The sequence below is a fragment of the Perca fluviatilis genome, chromosome 16 (assembly GCF_010015445.1).
Source record: "Perca fluviatilis chromosome 16, GENO_Pfluv_1.0, whole genome shotgun sequence".
NCBI lineage: Eukaryota > Metazoa > Chordata > Actinopteri > Perciformes > Percidae > Perca > Perca fluviatilis.
In genome coordinates this window covers 12,376,276-12,391,830 of record NC_053127.1, presented here as the reverse complement: position 1 = coordinate 12,391,830, position 15,555 = coordinate 12,376,276, and the positions used below count along the sequence as shown (strand labels likewise).

General features: G+C 40.2%; 2 protein-coding genes across 3 annotated transcripts in view; both read right to left on the bottom strand.

Annotated features, from left to right (window-relative positions):
- On the bottom strand, positions 1-9,014 carry LOC120575699 (heterogeneous nuclear ribonucleoprotein A/B-like). 2 transcript variants are annotated; one of them, XM_039826526.1, is made up of 9 exons: positions 8,886-9,014; positions 7,473-7,747; positions 6,904-7,072; positions 6,332-6,490; positions 5,188-5,319; positions 3,287-3,404; positions 2,581-2,718; positions 1,341-1,431; positions 1-841 (listed from the first exon to the last, which is right to left on the bottom strand). In XM_039826526.1, exons 2-8 carry the CDS (start codon positions 7,721-7,723, stop codon positions 1,361-1,363), a joined length of 1,038 nt encoding a protein of 345 aa, XP_039682460.1. In that variant the 5' UTR covers positions 7,724-7,747; positions 8,886-9,014; the 3' UTR covers positions 1-841; positions 1,341-1,360. The 2 variants fall into 2 exon arrangements, with proteins under 2 accessions (XP_039682460.1, XP_039682461.1); XM_039826527.1 differs by lacking the exon at positions 1,341-1,431.
- A 3,902-nt stretch (positions 9,015-12,916) lies between these two features.
- Positions 12,917-15,555, bottom strand: part of btg4 (B-cell translocation gene 4) — a 3,015-nt gene continuing 376 nt past the window's right edge. Inside the window, exons 1-4 of the mRNA XM_039826525.1 lie at positions 15,379-15,555; positions 14,613-14,750; positions 13,926-14,229; positions 12,917-13,435 (exon numbers count right to left, since the gene is read on the bottom strand). The exon at positions 15,379-15,555 is cut by the window's right edge and continues 376 nt beyond it. Of these exons, the coding sequence (XP_039682459.1) occupies positions 13,223-13,435; positions 13,926-14,229; positions 14,613-14,750; positions 15,379-15,551 (828 nt within the window). The 5' untranslated portion in view covers positions 15,552-15,555 and the 3' untranslated portion in view covers positions 12,917-13,222. The remainder of the gene's footprint in view (positions 13,436-13,925; positions 14,230-14,612; positions 14,751-15,378) is intronic.

Sequence of the window (15,555 nt, the reverse complement as noted above, 5' to 3'; positions counted from 1 at the left end):
AAAAAAAAAAAAAAAAAAAAAAAAAAAAAAATAACACTTGACAAACGCAAACTAAACCAGCATAGAAACTTAAACATGTTGCTTATGTAAAATGTGTGTCAATTCATCCCCCCCGCCCCCACCTTTTACATCCCACACATCTAGGCTTTCAGATGTTGATTCTTGGTGAATTCAGAACGTCCTGGAAGGATGAAGCTTGCAGCCAGTCGTTTCAGTTTTAAGTAATTGTAGCTAAGGTTAAAAATAATCTTGATACACTGCCAAGGGCAAAAAAAATACACCAAAGTGTGATCTGAGGGAATGTGAAACATAATTCTTGAGTTATACTCAACATTGCTTCAATACAGATTATTGAATTGTGTGGCTACAAAAGACCGAGAAATCAATGTTGACAACTGAATTTGAATCCTAAACTCATTGAACTTCATAATCTTCCACCCCAAAACCTGGAAGCACCAGAACCCAAAAAAAATAAAAAAATTACTGAAAACTGTTTATTTGTCAAAAAAGCTCCTTTACAGCGCCAAGATTTTCAACCTGTAAAGCCAGCAAACATGTAAAATACAAGCCTTACAATACATTAGAATCAAAACAGGTACCAAAAAGTACAGTAAAAATTACACTTCCATTGATGGAAATGTGGAAGGGGAAGAGAAAAAAAACAAAAACCACCAAAGGGTAAAGTAAAACCTAAAAATGATAGGATTAAAAAAAAAGAAAAAAAAAAAAGAAAAAGTTACATTTCAGATGTTTTCTGTACAAATGGTCGTCTGTCATAAAAGAGGTCGTGTCATGCCCAGTGTGTCCATCCAGCCGTCGGTCTCACTGGATCACTGGAGTCCTGAGGGATAACACAACTTGGTCAAATTTTTGTCACTTCAGAAAACATTAGACATAAATAAGCTGCACAAAGGGGTACCTTGTTGAGAAAATAGTTCTCTTAAACATTTGGGGGAACTGAAGCAGTCATCTATGCTCTCCTCAAAGCCACCAGACTCCTTTGACAAAAAGTCATTTTACCTCCCAGAACAGAGTTGCTCGTCTACCGCTGCGTTGATCGGTTAGTTTTTGGGTTAATTCCTAACTTAAAAAACACCAAAGTCACACAATAACAACTAACCGAGCAGGAAGAAGTCGCACAACAACAAACTAACCGAGCAGGAAACATCGAAGCTAAGCAACCTGGGGGTGTGCCGACCACCGTCTCCTGTAGGCAATACACCGACTATGGATAAGTACCTCATACCACTTCAAAAAAACCTGAACGATCCCTTTAACTGCCTGTGCTTAGGGGCACTGTGACAGGATCTAAAAGAAGGGAAGTTTTGGCCATGGCATACCTTGCGCTACCACTTGATCATCAGTATGGCTTGTAGCTGGTCTGGTGTGCCCCCCGTCTTGGTGTTTTTCCGTAGCTGCCATTGCCCTGGTCTGTGGGGCAGAGAGGATAGACGAGTCAGATTCAGTCCCTCGGCATGCAGCAAAGACATAGCACTATTCAATCTGCTCAGTGTTGAGGAACAATTAAAACATAGGAGGTTGCTAACTAGAAACAAAACTAGTCGCCTTGGCCATCTACGAGAGAAAAATCGAGGAGCCTAACAGGAATTTCAAGTTCAGGTCGGCTAGTACTGGCCACTTCACATGCTCTCCGGAGACAAAGACGCGTTATTGGAATATCCGGTAAGACTCCCAAAGAAAGACAACTACAGAAATACAGTCATTTGTTTTCTTTCAAACGATGTTTACATTGTCACAGGCTGACAGGTGTGTGCTAAAGTTGTTTATCACTCTGTAGTCCTGTTCACATGCCAGATGGAGTCGAAGACTAGTTGAGACACTATGAAGGAACAACACAGACTTCGTCTTAAAGGAATAGTTAGGTTAACATAATCCGAGCATTTTAATCAAGCGAGTGATGCGCCAACATAATATTCTGAGTCGTACTTAAACCAATACTGATTAAGGCTGTTTGAACAAATTCCAGAAGTCTAATAGTAAAAAGGAAAAAAATACTTTGTTAAAATTTCTATTCAAATGTGTATTTTTTATAACGTGTTCTTGCCCTGCACGCATACAAATAAATGCTTTTGTCACATCTGAACAATAAAGTTCCCTGGAGCAAGCAACACAAGGCGTTGTGATATGTTAGGACACGGAGCTACTCTAGAGAGACAGTCGTAGAGAGGAAGTGACAGGCTGCAGCTAGGAATCAAAGATGGATGGGAAATACTTAAACTGACCGAGTCAAAATGCTTACGTTACATTAACTCAATCTTGTGTGCATGGCCTGTTATAGGAGCTCGGCTGGTGGCATTGTCATTGCATAGGCCTAAGTAGTGTAGTAAAAAAACTTTTGAAATAGAGCATTCAATAATTAAATTCGAACAGAACAAAAATAACTAATGAAAATCAAATGGCATAATTGAGGAAGATTGCCAGCTCGTCCCTCCAACACGAGTTAGGTATCCATAGAGAAAATGTAGACTATCACAATATATTTATAATATAAAAAAAAAAAAAATCCATGTAACCATGATCTACCCAAAAACTGACATGACAGCTTTTGGGAGTACTTACTGTAATCATATCCGGGACCATATCCATAGTAACCGGAAGTGTAGTCATAGTTGCCATATCCGCCGTATCCACCATAGCCTTGGTTACCGTATCCCTGGTAGTAGTTTCCATAGCCTTGGTTCCAGCCCTGGCCCTGACCTGAGACACAGTGCATAGTTCAAACCTGACAACTTTTCATACAATTATAACCACAAAATGCTGAAAATCATTTTCCAAGTTTGAGTGGTATGTTCAGGTTACTATAGTTTGTCAAATGATGAAAACAAATTAAAAATAAAAAAAGATATGCAAGACACTTTGGGATCAGAGTCTGCCAAAGGGCTGAGATACGTGCTGACCACCATCTACTGTAGGTAATATACTGACCATAAGTACCTCATACAACCCAACTTAAAAATATCAGAACTATACCTTTAAAGGGGTTGGCGGGTCAATGATGAAAGTATACATTTTTGAAGAAGCATTTAACGTACTCTTACAGATTTATGCATTGAGAACTGCCTTCTCCTTTGTTACATTGTGCAGTTACTATCCCATTTTTCTCTATACCACTCCAACCTTGAGGGCAAAGAGGCATTTTTAAATCAAGTTTCTCAATTAAATTTTGACATTGATTTTGCTCTCCAGCCAGTAAGATGTGCTTCCAGAGTTTGGGGCAACCCATTCACTCCTCCTTTGCTAGATGAAACAAAGTTTCCTTCCTTACCTCCACGGCCCCTGCCGCCCCGGCCTCCATAACCACCGCCGCCGCCACCACCACCACGTCCCGCTCCATACTGCTGCTGCTGGTACACCTCCTTTGGCTGGGCGATCTTCAGCTCACACTGTGGAAGGGACGCAAACGCACACGTAATTCAACTACATTCCTGCCATTTTGTCTAAATTAAGTTTAAGTTAATCTGTGGTGAGATTAAGTTGCGAACCAATGACCCATCCCTCACCAAGAGATCAAGGGCGTTACAGGTCACAAGGGCTGGTTTAAAATTATTTTGCCGTCTAAATTTTCCAGCTCTTATGATCCAACATAAATTCAAAATATCCAGAGAATGATCTTTGAAGAGGCTGTAGCGAGCTCTGTTTAAAAGCTAGAAGAGGATTGTGGCAGCACATGAAACTAGACAACCTAAAGCCCGAGAAACACAGAGCCGGTAAACAGCCGTTGGACAGTCTGGCGAGGTCAGTGACTCGAGTCTGTTCAGTGTGTTCCGTGCCGTTGTCCGTCGGCGTTCATTTTGGCCGATTTGACATGTTGAATCGGAGGGCGGGCACTGCCGGCAGTCGGACTCAAATGACTCATCCGATTGGTAGAGTGCTAACCCAGAAACGAGGAGCGGGACTAGAGTCTCAAAATCTGAAAAGGCTTTTAAACTGACCTTTGTCGATCTGAAATGAAGACAGATTCAGCAACTGCACGGCCCATTTCTCACTTAAAATGTTTTCAGAAACACGTTTCGGTGAACTATTTTAGTACAATATGAGATCTTATTCCAAACAAGCTGCCATGACAGTCTGTCTTTGAATTTCCGGAGAAACCAGACCCATATGACGAGTTTGTCCAATCAGCTGCCGGTTTTCATTTTTGGGTGACAATACAGATTAGCGTAGGGCTGTGCTTGATTGAAGAACTTCTTAACACTCGTTCAATTGTATCGACTAATCGATTAGTTGATTTAATCGACAGATCTGTAAATCTGAGTTTCTCCGCAAAGAGTCATGCAAAAGCAGCACTTTAATTCTTGCGTTTACCAGAGATGTGCTCGTACGTTTCTTGGAAATAAGTCATTCAGCATGAAAAAAAAAAAAAGCATAAAACATGACTAATTGACTAAAGAAATCTAAGTTGACTAAGACCAAAACGACCGATTAGTCGACTAATCGACTAAGAGAGAGCAGCCCTAGATTAGCGCCACCTGTTATGGAGATGTATCATTTCTCGTCGCTCTACAACGTCCCTGTTGGGTTTTTGTTCAAAAGGACTTTAAGTTTCATATCTTAAGTTTGTATTTTTATACATTTATCAGAACTTTAATATATTTTAATGTTCCTGTACTGACAATAAAAACAAAGTTTATTTTTAAACAGCATTATCATATTATTTAAGTGAGTGCTCAATAACTACAAATAACTAAGGTTAAGGAAATCCGTTTAGGTTTTGTTTACGAGTTTCTGGATTTTTTTTTTTAAATGCATATCGGACGATAATGCATTTTTAAATCAAATATTTGTATAGATATCGGCCTTAAAATCCTTTATTGGTCGGGCTCTAGCGTCATCTGCTAGAGTGTTCATGTTAAAAGTACTTAATGCACAGCTTTGGGGTCAATTCTTAATGTAAACATTAATATTTTTTATTAATGCACCAGGTAAGAATTTACAGCATTAGTTGTCAGAATCTCATAACTAAGCAAAATTGGTATTGAAACCTACCCAATCAATATTGAAAAAAATAAAAACCTTGTGAATTGAATTGGGAAATCACTGGCAATACCTAGCCCTACGAGTCACACTGCAGGGCCCTACACAAGGTAACAGGGACGGCATCGCAATGGATCAGAAACTTGCCCGGTACCATCGACCACCCAACGCTGCTGAGATAAGTTTACGTACCCTGCCGCCCTGGATGTTGTGGTATTTCTTCTCCAGACACTTCTTGACACTGGCTTCTTCTTTGTATGTGATGAAGATGAAACCCCTCCTTTTCTTTGATTTGGGGTCGATGGGAAGCTCAATGGTTTCGATCTAGAAGGAGAATAAGAGTGGAGATGCTTGTGTTAAAAGGGTTGATGCACATCTATGAAACTCAATGGCATCATGATAAACGTCATATTTTCATTTAGCAGATGTTTTCTACTGGTTGTCTTATTTGGCAGACCAAACCCAGTCCGTACCGACCTGTAGGTCAAGTCTCCTCCGATAAGTCAACAATCACAAGCCCAACATCTATGATCAACATTTCAAAATTTGGGTGATTTTAAAATGAAAGAAAATAAAATAAACAATCAGTATGAGCCTCCAGGTAAAGTTTAAATTTATGGGTGAGCAGGGATAGTACCAGGTAGACACCGGGGAGGGCTGAAGGGTTTTACTGGTGCCAAGAGACACCATTGTTCTTTTATTGCAATGTTTGCGTGCTAAAAACTGAAAAAACAAAACAAAAAACACTAACAAAATGCAATCTTTGCCTGGACAATGAACATTTGTATTCCCTGCATAAGATTCATTCCTTTGGATTTTGAGTTCTCTTTAGTCTGAGGAAAAACTACACTACAGGAATTCTCACTAGCAGATAAACCTGCAACTTTGTTTCAACCAGGCCCTTGTTCATCAGTTGGTAGCTTAATTAAAAGCAAGCTCAAGGATTAGACTAATCAAACATGGTTGAGTGGCAGTCATAGTATTCAAATAGTGCCCTTTTGCACAAACTGCATATAGACTGTACTACACTCTGTATTTTTTACTTTCACTACTGTATTGTACTGCCATACTACTTAGACATTACACAAACTACTTACTCAATATTAGACCTGTTTTTTGGTAGATTCTTCACGGTATTTTGTGTTTATATTTTGCTCGTATTTAATGTCTCGCACGTTTATGCTTTGTCTTGGCCAGGTTGTCGTTGCAAATGAGAATTTGTTCTCAATCGGCCTACCTGGTTAAATAAAATAAAAGAATAAATCATCCTCCCTTCAGAATTTTGTATTGAGCAATGCATATGTGCATTAATAATAGGACTACTAGTAAAGCTCACCTCTCCGAAGGCTCCAAAATATTCCCTGATGGTGTCCTCCGTGGCCTCAGGGTTCAAACCCCCGACAAAGATCTTTTTTACGGGCTCCTTCTTCATGGCCATTGCCTTCTTGGGGTCGATTGGACGTCCGTCCAGTCTGTGTTCCTTTTGCTCGAGCACCTGAAGACACACATTATCATAGTTTGCATGGAGTGCTAAAACACGGCAATGGTTGATCGAAAGCCTGGAAATTTCCCCTTGCACTGTGTGACATCTTATGTAACCGTCTCTAGAAGTGACGGTAGAATGGCGTGGCAACATTTGAGGTACAGCCCAAGGAGTGAAACCCCAATTCTTTTGAGCAACATGACAACTTTCTGTGGTCCACTTTAACTGCATGCTCATTAAAATTGAATTTGATGTTAGTCACAAACCACTACCTTTAGGTGCACACCAAAATAAAACAAATAGCAAAGCTTGAGTTATTCATGTTATGCTTCCACTCAAGCAGCATCATGTCAGTATTGCTCTGACAATAGATCACCACTAGTGTGACGGTACATGTGAAAGAGCTGGTAATCAGAGTGACGCACCTTTTCCACGCTGGAGGAGTCTTTGAAGAGAACGAAGCCAAAGCCTCTGGATCGGCCAGTGTTTGAATCCATCTTGATGGTGCAGTCTGAAACCTCGCCGAACTTACTGAAGTAATCCTTTAGGTCCTTTTTACTCGTGTCCCAGCTGAGGCCGCCCACGAACATTTTACTGCAAACAAATGGGGACACCTTGCTGTTTCTTACTTTATTTTTTATTTTACACCAGTTATTGCATGTGTAGCCTTAACCGATACAGAATACATAGCGCTTTTTAAGTGCATATATCTTTCTGATCACCCAAATGTTTGTCTTCTGCCCTTTCCTTTGCACTTGGCATCCTTTGTCAATTGCGTAGGAAATTCATGCACAAGTTGCCAGAAACAAGATTAACCGAAAAGACGGACTAGTTACACCTGTGCTATACGATAGAGAAAAAAAAAAAATGCGATAACTATATCACCTGTGATAAATAAAACCAATGTGTCATCCGCAAGTGAATACGTATTTTTTGTTTCGTGACCTTACAGGTGCTCATACAAGGAGTGCGATGATCTCAGGGGAAAACTCACCCAGCATCCTCCTCTCCTTTGCTGGCGTCAATCTTGCCTCCATCTGCGCCACCTTCCAGGCCTTCCAGACCTTCCTGGCCCTCCAGACCTTCCTGGCCCTCCAGACCTTCCTGGCTCTCCAGACCTTCCTGGCTCTCCAGACAATCCTCCTCTCCACCCATCAGCTCCTGCTCGGCTCCGTTCTGGTCGTCCTCTCCCTCGTTGCCGTTCTGGTCCGATGTCTCCATGAGGAGATTATCAGCGTCTGCCATTCTGACGGTGGGCTCTTCAAGAGACTGAGATATGACAAGACAAATTTAGGCTGATCCTGGAAATTGATGAAAACTAGGATCGGGCCTATTAACATATAGATAAGGTCTATTAACAATTGCCTTGTGGGAAAACGGCAGGCAAGAAATTAAATAAATACATATACACACACATTAATTATTTGTCTACATTTTTTTATACTTCCTTTCCCAAGATCACTTATTTTATTTCTATCCGTGTGAGCTCTAAAGCACATTGGGTTGCCTTTGGGTTTTATACCCATGTGCTTATATAAATAAATTTGCCTTGCTCAAATCTTGCATAACACATTTTGGTAAATGCAAACGTTGATACATTCAAATGGCCTTAAGCATTTCTTACAACATACCGTCTAGTATATTAGTTTCTTTGTCTTTAGCTGTCCCATTAGCTTCCTTTGCACCTTCAATACCGTTATACTTCTTGTCACCTTAACGTTGTCCCTTTTATTTTTTTAACATGACTTGTTTTAAGTATTGTTAAATGGCTGAGCTACTGGACACCCGATTTTCCCCAAGGGTATAAATAAAGTATCTGCTAGTGCCAAACACTAAGGTTTCTTTATTTAATCTTGGTTTTAATTTGACCATATTGTATCATATTGTAGTCAAACACCATCTTAACGTCCATATTGTAACAGTGCAGTGTGATATACACTGTTGCAGGTTTACAAGGAAACAAAGACTAGGCTAACTGAAAAGGAGTAATAATCCAGCGTGAATCTCCATGCCCAGTGTTCAAGCAGACCGCGCTTTGCTCTGTTGCCGCTCGGGACAGAGTGCAGGCCTGGCTAGTAACATTAGCTGAACCTGAATCAAATAACCAGTAAAGTCCGAATAGGCGGAACAGATGACACAAATAATCGCATTCAGGCAGAATGGCTTAATTTCTACTACAGTTGATAAACGGCTCATCAATAAGCGCAATAACCGCGTTAACATATTTAGCTACCTAGCACCACTGCGGCTAACACACAGAGCTAGCTAGATTTACTGCTAACAAGGAGACACATTACCGATGAAATCAGGCCGATAGCAAATACCTCAATGAAATGAAGCGCAGTGCAAAGCTAAACTCGCTCCAGTATATGTAAACTCAATAACATAAACAATAAATCGTGCTTACTTTAAGAGGAAAATACCGGAGACGCCGACTCGCTGCTCAAAATGGACACTCCAAATTCGCCGCTAACTCGTGGCAACATATATACGACCGGATGTGAGGAGGAGCTGAGAGGACGTCGCAATGACAAAGTCTGTGATTGGACATTTACGAATAAAGACATGATGTGATTGGCTGATTAGCTGACGCAGTGATGACAGAGAGGAAACGGCAGCAAATGTCCCTCGTTTCCTATGCTTTCTTACTGCCCCGCGTTTGTTATTACATTTTATTTTACTCGATGCGCATGCGGTATTACAATGCTACATATATATTTTGTTCGGCGAATAAAAAAGCATGTCTCAAGTTCTCTTAATACATCCATGGTCTCAAGCAGCTTTAGAAATGAACAGTTCTTCGCTGCAGGGTTTAATGCGCAGTTTCTATTTCGGTAACGGTAACAAAGAACAGGCACCCCGGCAGACACACTGATGAGGGGTATTTGATGATTATGTCAGAATTTAGTTTAAGATATTTTTAGTTGCAGTTTTAATAAACAAATTTAGTTTGCATACAAATTAATGGGGGTAAATAATCCTGTTTTATGGTATATGACATAGGTTTTGATGCACTTATGTCAATGGTGTTCTAACCCTGAAAATGGTGTGTGTCACAACTCCAAACGCATTCACATAAAAGGGATAGTTCGGATATTTTGAAGTGCGGTTGTATGAGGTACTTATCCATAGTCAGTGTATTACATACAGTAGCCTAGATTTGGCGAGTGGATATAGCCTAGATGGCAGCACGTCCCCAGTTTGGAGAAGCAGGGAGGACAGACAGCTTATCAATGTAGGCTACTGCTGTGGATGGAGGCAGCAGCTAAACGTATTTCAGCCTGCTGTTGCTATTGCACTACTCCACTTGACACTTGTTTACACTACTTATATTTACACTTTTTTTCTACTGCTTGTATACTTGTTTGTAATTTTATTTTGTATCTTGTTGTTTGCACCTCATATGCCTTGTCATTCATTCTTTTGTTTTGCGCTGAGGACCAAATTTTGTGCCGTAGCCTACCGCACTGTAATGGATGGCAATACATTCTCTCATCTCTTATCTTATTTCTTATCTTGATTCATTATGAGGTCACTTAGCAGAGACACAGAAATGTTTGATTGCTGGAAAATAGATGCAAAGCAGGAAGGAACAGAAGGCTAGCTGCGATGTATGGTGTGCAAATGTTTGATAGGATAATCCACAAGGGGACAACAGTGGTCCAACTTTGTTACAGTGTCAGATCAGACAATATTAACCATTGTCATTGCAGCAGTTAGGAGTGTTTTCCAAAACCATCCATCAACGGTCTCTTCTACTCAAATAAAGTGATTTTTTTGTGTGCATTTACATAATCAAAGTTTAGGTCAATATACACTCAGAGGTTATGAGCTTGGCATGTGATGACATTACCGCAGTCATGTCCAGTGATTTGTCACACAGACGTCTTTATCTACAGTGTCTGAGCAGGGGGAATCATAGGCGTGATGTGGATCCAGGTTTGATAAAAAAGAAGGTTATAATATTATTATAAAGTATTCTAATTTGCTGACCAGTTTTAAGAACACAGCACCTTGTGGAGCACGGATTGCGGTTTTACAAATGGTAACATAGTTTTGGTATTCTCAGAAGTGGGCTTTTGTTTCTATCAATGCATCAGGACTATTTGAATGCACTATATAACTGCTGCTATTGAACGTGGACTGCTGCATATCCTTTGTGCATAACTGTTCCTCTTTTTCATGTATATAGTGCTATATTTTTATGTATCTATCTTTCATATCCCATATCTCTACTGTTGGATGAACTTGTTAACTACTTTTACACACTATCCTCTGTGTCATATATGCATTTACATTTTCTTCTATCTTATCTAACATCTTATTCTCATTTTTATCTAATTTCATGTTTATATGGCTAGTGTTTTTATTGCTGAGCTGACCCATTCAGTCGTCCAATGTATTGCATTGGACCGTTGACCTTGTGTTAACTATGACTAATAAAGTAAATGAAACTGAACTAATGGGAAAAACTGGAAAATCCCAAATGTTACATATTTTAGACCTCCATTTAACATTGTTTTTTAAAGTGTCTCTCGCAAGTCATCCAACTATTTGGAAGTGCAATACTAAATTGCTGCAGTACCTATGCTTGAATCATCCCTGCAAAAATAAATCTGGGTTCTGCAAAGCCTCCTACGATTTGAAAAAGAGAATAACTTGGGGCTGAAATTAATAAATGTTGTAACGACATGCGAGAGTGCTGTGGTCACATGAAATAGAACAGGCAAATTGAAATCCTGGGGGCTGAGGGTGAGTGTTTACTGCTGCACCCTGGCAACATACCTGCCAGCCAGGGGCAAGTCGAGGCATGACCTGAGACATGGGCATAGGAACACACACACACACACACACACACACACCACACACACACACACACACACAGTAAAGTGTAGTTGTGGAAACGGTTGTTTCTTCAGCAGTGGTCACTTGTAAACAGAGCCCTGAGAATTGCTGCTACAGCAGGTAAGATCAGCACTCATCTATCCACATATAAATAATTTTATACATGACAGCACCAATAGTTACTTTAGACACTGCTGTTATTTACATGAGTGCAAACATTTTTCAAATTGTGTTAATCCAATCATACGAAGGTACACAGAGTTTTCAGCCTGCGGTCAGCAGAAGAGTTTACTTCATGTAGAGCCCATCAGCTACAACATTCTGTTTGGATGTTCACCCGTCATGGACAGCCAATTGGAGTTCAGCTTCCTTGCCTTTAATGTGATCCAGCCTCAAAAGGATCCAATTGAAATGAATTTCAAAACAGGAATAAATATCTGAAAACTTTTGGCTGGAGCATGAGTGCCTCATTCATTGGTCAACTCTGGAGTCATTTAACTTTATTTTTAACTATTAATATTTGCTAATCAGTATTTACTTTTATGGTAACCTGTTAAAATACCAGAGCCATATAGAAAAACAGACAAACCTTTGATCTATTCCCAGTGAGAGGAGCATCACAGTAAAGGCAGGGCTTTTGAAAAGAGAATTTGAACCCAGCATACCTTCAGATAAATCATTTCTCTATCTCGTCAACATTTATGATAAATTGATTTCAATAGTTCAACTGGGATAAAAATGATTGACATGTCAACATCAGCAAGCTCTTGTTTGGTAAGTTATCCTTGTTTATCCCTAAATTAGCACAGAAATTACATTCAAATTAGGTGTCTGGATACTTTAGCCAAACCATAACACAGTCCTAAAGCTCACTGGACCATTTCTTGACTGAACCTGCCTGCTCAGAGCAAGGAATTTTTCTTTTTTTTTTTCAACTTTTAATCAAAGAAATAACATTTTTTGTGGGCTTCGGTGCCAGTAGGTGCAAGCTAGTCGTCCCTCGGTTTCAAGTCTTTGTGCCAAGTTAACTGGCTGCAACCTTATGTAACAGACAAGTGATACTCAGTCAAGTCTTCCCAGAAGCTAATTACATTTTCAAAAATGTCAAGCCATTTCTTTAAGCAATTACTTGTGCATCAGTGTGTATACTATGTCATCCATTTCACAGCATATACTGCATTACTGATTCCTGGTGGTGAATGTGATCGGGGTTGCTGTACAGGCAGTGTTGTTAACTGATTGTTCTTCCCACCAATCACTACCTACACTACCAGTACAACCACCACCACATACAACCGCTCACTGCTTAGCCATATTATCTTCCAGACTGATCTGTGTATATACACAGATGCATGTCTGAATTGATTACATTGAATAAAAACACACCTGCTTAGCCCTGACACATTGAGAAAAGTACAAAGTTGATTTTTTTGACACCAGGGGGCTCTGTAAGAAAATCTCACTGAGATGAAAAATCTGTTTTACACAAGTATCCTGACACAGAAAGCAGCAGCACACATTAAGGATAAGAAAATTAGCCAATTCAGCCAAATTTTAATGTAACTAGAAGTTGATGTAATGAAAAACCAAAACTTAGAGCTGACACGGATGCATTTATTTCTTTTCCATGACAGTTAATGTTACTTCATTACACTTAGTTTAATTTTAGTTTAAAAAAAAAAAAAAAAAAAAAAAACATTTAGAAGAGAGAATCATTTAAAATACTTGAATATTGAAAGGTTAAAAACATGCTTAAACAGCATTACTTTAAATCATACACAAATAACAAATACGTAAACCTGTCCTGGAACAGTTTTGATCTGGCATCATGGCAGCCGTTCCTGCTTCCACCCTGAGCAGTAACCCAATTCTGGTTCTAGGAAGTAGTTTGGGCTCACTCTAGGATCGGGATTGGCTGACCCAGTGGTACTTGTCAAGACGAGGCCCAGTGAAGGTGAATGTGGCTCCATATGGCTTGAAGCCTTTCAGGCTTGAGAACTGGGAGGTTGGACCTCCAACTGGGGGAGGCAGAGGTGGGAATGCATCCCCAGCGAAGGCTTTCCGCTTCTCCCTAAGCCAGGTCTGAGGAGCGCCCGGAGAAAACTCGCTGAACTGAGAACGAGATGAGCAAAGGGTTAGAAGACAGCAATAGAACAGACTTCTAGAAACAGCCAAGGCAACAACATTCGTTAACTATCAACTCTTTCCAGTTGTAAACTACCATACGTTTATGGGAAGAGAAGAAAAAATAAAAAAAAATAAAAACTCCTAGTTCCCTCAAAAAGGTTAATTCGGCAGAATTAAAAATGTCCTGCAGTCAAGAGATTGGACTGGATTAAATTCTTCCGAATTTATTAGAAGATGAAGCAGTTGATTTACTGGCAAATGTGTGTTCCAATTCTCACACATTTAAAAGAGCTTATAGAAACTTAAAATATGAAAGCCCCAGATAGGACCAGACAAGGATATTGATTGACTATTTAACAAAACTCCATATCCAACATTTCAAATTCATTCTACAATATCTGTACATGGTAACTACGTCAAGACTACAAAGATGATGGTGGTTACAGTTAATGAAACTAAGATGTATTCAACCTACCCGGTAGACACTGTTGGGGTTGCTAACAGTTGGGATGGTTTTGTGCTCAGGGTGTGTGGTCGGGATTGGAGCAGGACAGAGAGCTGATAGGTTGCTACTACTCATGCTACTACTCATGCTACTACTCATGCTACTACTCATGCTGTTGTCTATGCCCCCCTCTTCCTCGTCTGAAGAGCTTCCCGATTGGATGTCAAGGCTGGCCCGCTCCACGGCGTCATGGATGCGGCGGGAAAATTCCCCATCCCCACGCCGACAGCTGTCCACCACCGAGATGCAAAATGGAGTGCTTTGTTCACCATACCTGCAAATAGGATGCCGATAGTTAGGTCTGTACCCTCAACGTGAAGCTAGAGCCGGCAGATTAGCTTAGCATAAAGACTAGAAACCAGGTAAAACAGCTAGCCGGCTTTCTCCAAAGTTTTAGAAAATCCCACTTAGCAACAATTTTGAAGCTTACCGATTTAATATGTAGGATCTCACTGGTTTAATTCATACACAAATCAAAATGTAACAGATGTGGTTTTACAGGAAGTTAAGTTGGAACCATTTCTTGGTTGTGTCTAGATGTTACTGAAGATCTGCTGTTTTTGGTGAACACACGCCTCATGACATGCAGCTCCTCTGTGCCTCTGAACTTGTGATCTCACTACAAGTCTTATGCTGTACAGAGTTAAGCGGCCTGACCTGCAGGACACCTCTCCAGGGTCGACCCACACAGTCAGCTCCTGGGGAAGGCCCAGATCCTCGTACCGCACCATGCTCCGCACGCAGGCCTGCTGCAGCACCGGGTCCTGCAGCCGCACACGGTTCATACGGAGACACCTGAAACAAACAAAACAACTCTGCTTCAGCAATATTAGATTGAGGACTTGCATTTTCACAGGTCTTGTTGAAAATTGAAAGTATAATTTCAATGTATTGGTTCACCAAGATTAACACCCCTTTTTTACTCTTATCACTGGTGCCATCGGTAGATGGTTTCAGTCCAGATATGAGATTTTGGTGACAACCCCAGTATGATTAAAGAATCAATGATTTCAGTTTGCAAACTGAGTAATGTCAGTTCCAAACCAATATCTAAAAGTTTATTACTTAGGATTAGCTACCCTGCTACTGGTCGTACCAGACAAAAGTGATGATATTTCCGCAAAACCCCCATGAGTGTTTTTAAAGAGAGAAAATTTAAAATGTCTGTCAAAAGTTGGCTTACATATAGACTCATTGATTTAGGTCAATGACAAAATGGACCAAAACAGTTCCTGTTTCCTAAAAGTTTACAGACCTGAAAATATTCCTAAAATGTTTAGGACAATATGCTACCAAACTCATGATGTATTTTTTTTTTTACAATTTCATTTACCACTATTGTTTCTTCCTTTGTGATTGCTTTGGCTTATTTTACTTAGGTTATTGTTTAGTTTGGCTAACTTCAAAAAAGAAATTTACTGACCTGTAGGCCTGTCCCTTGGTGGGTGCACCTGGGTGCCAGTGGTTCTTGTAGTTCTCAAACAGAACGGAGGTGAGGACAGAGGCGAAGCGCTCCCTGCTATCATTATCCAGACATCCATATCTCTTAACCAGCCGAGCAACAAAGAACACAGCAGCAGCGATCTCCTCCTTCATGGCT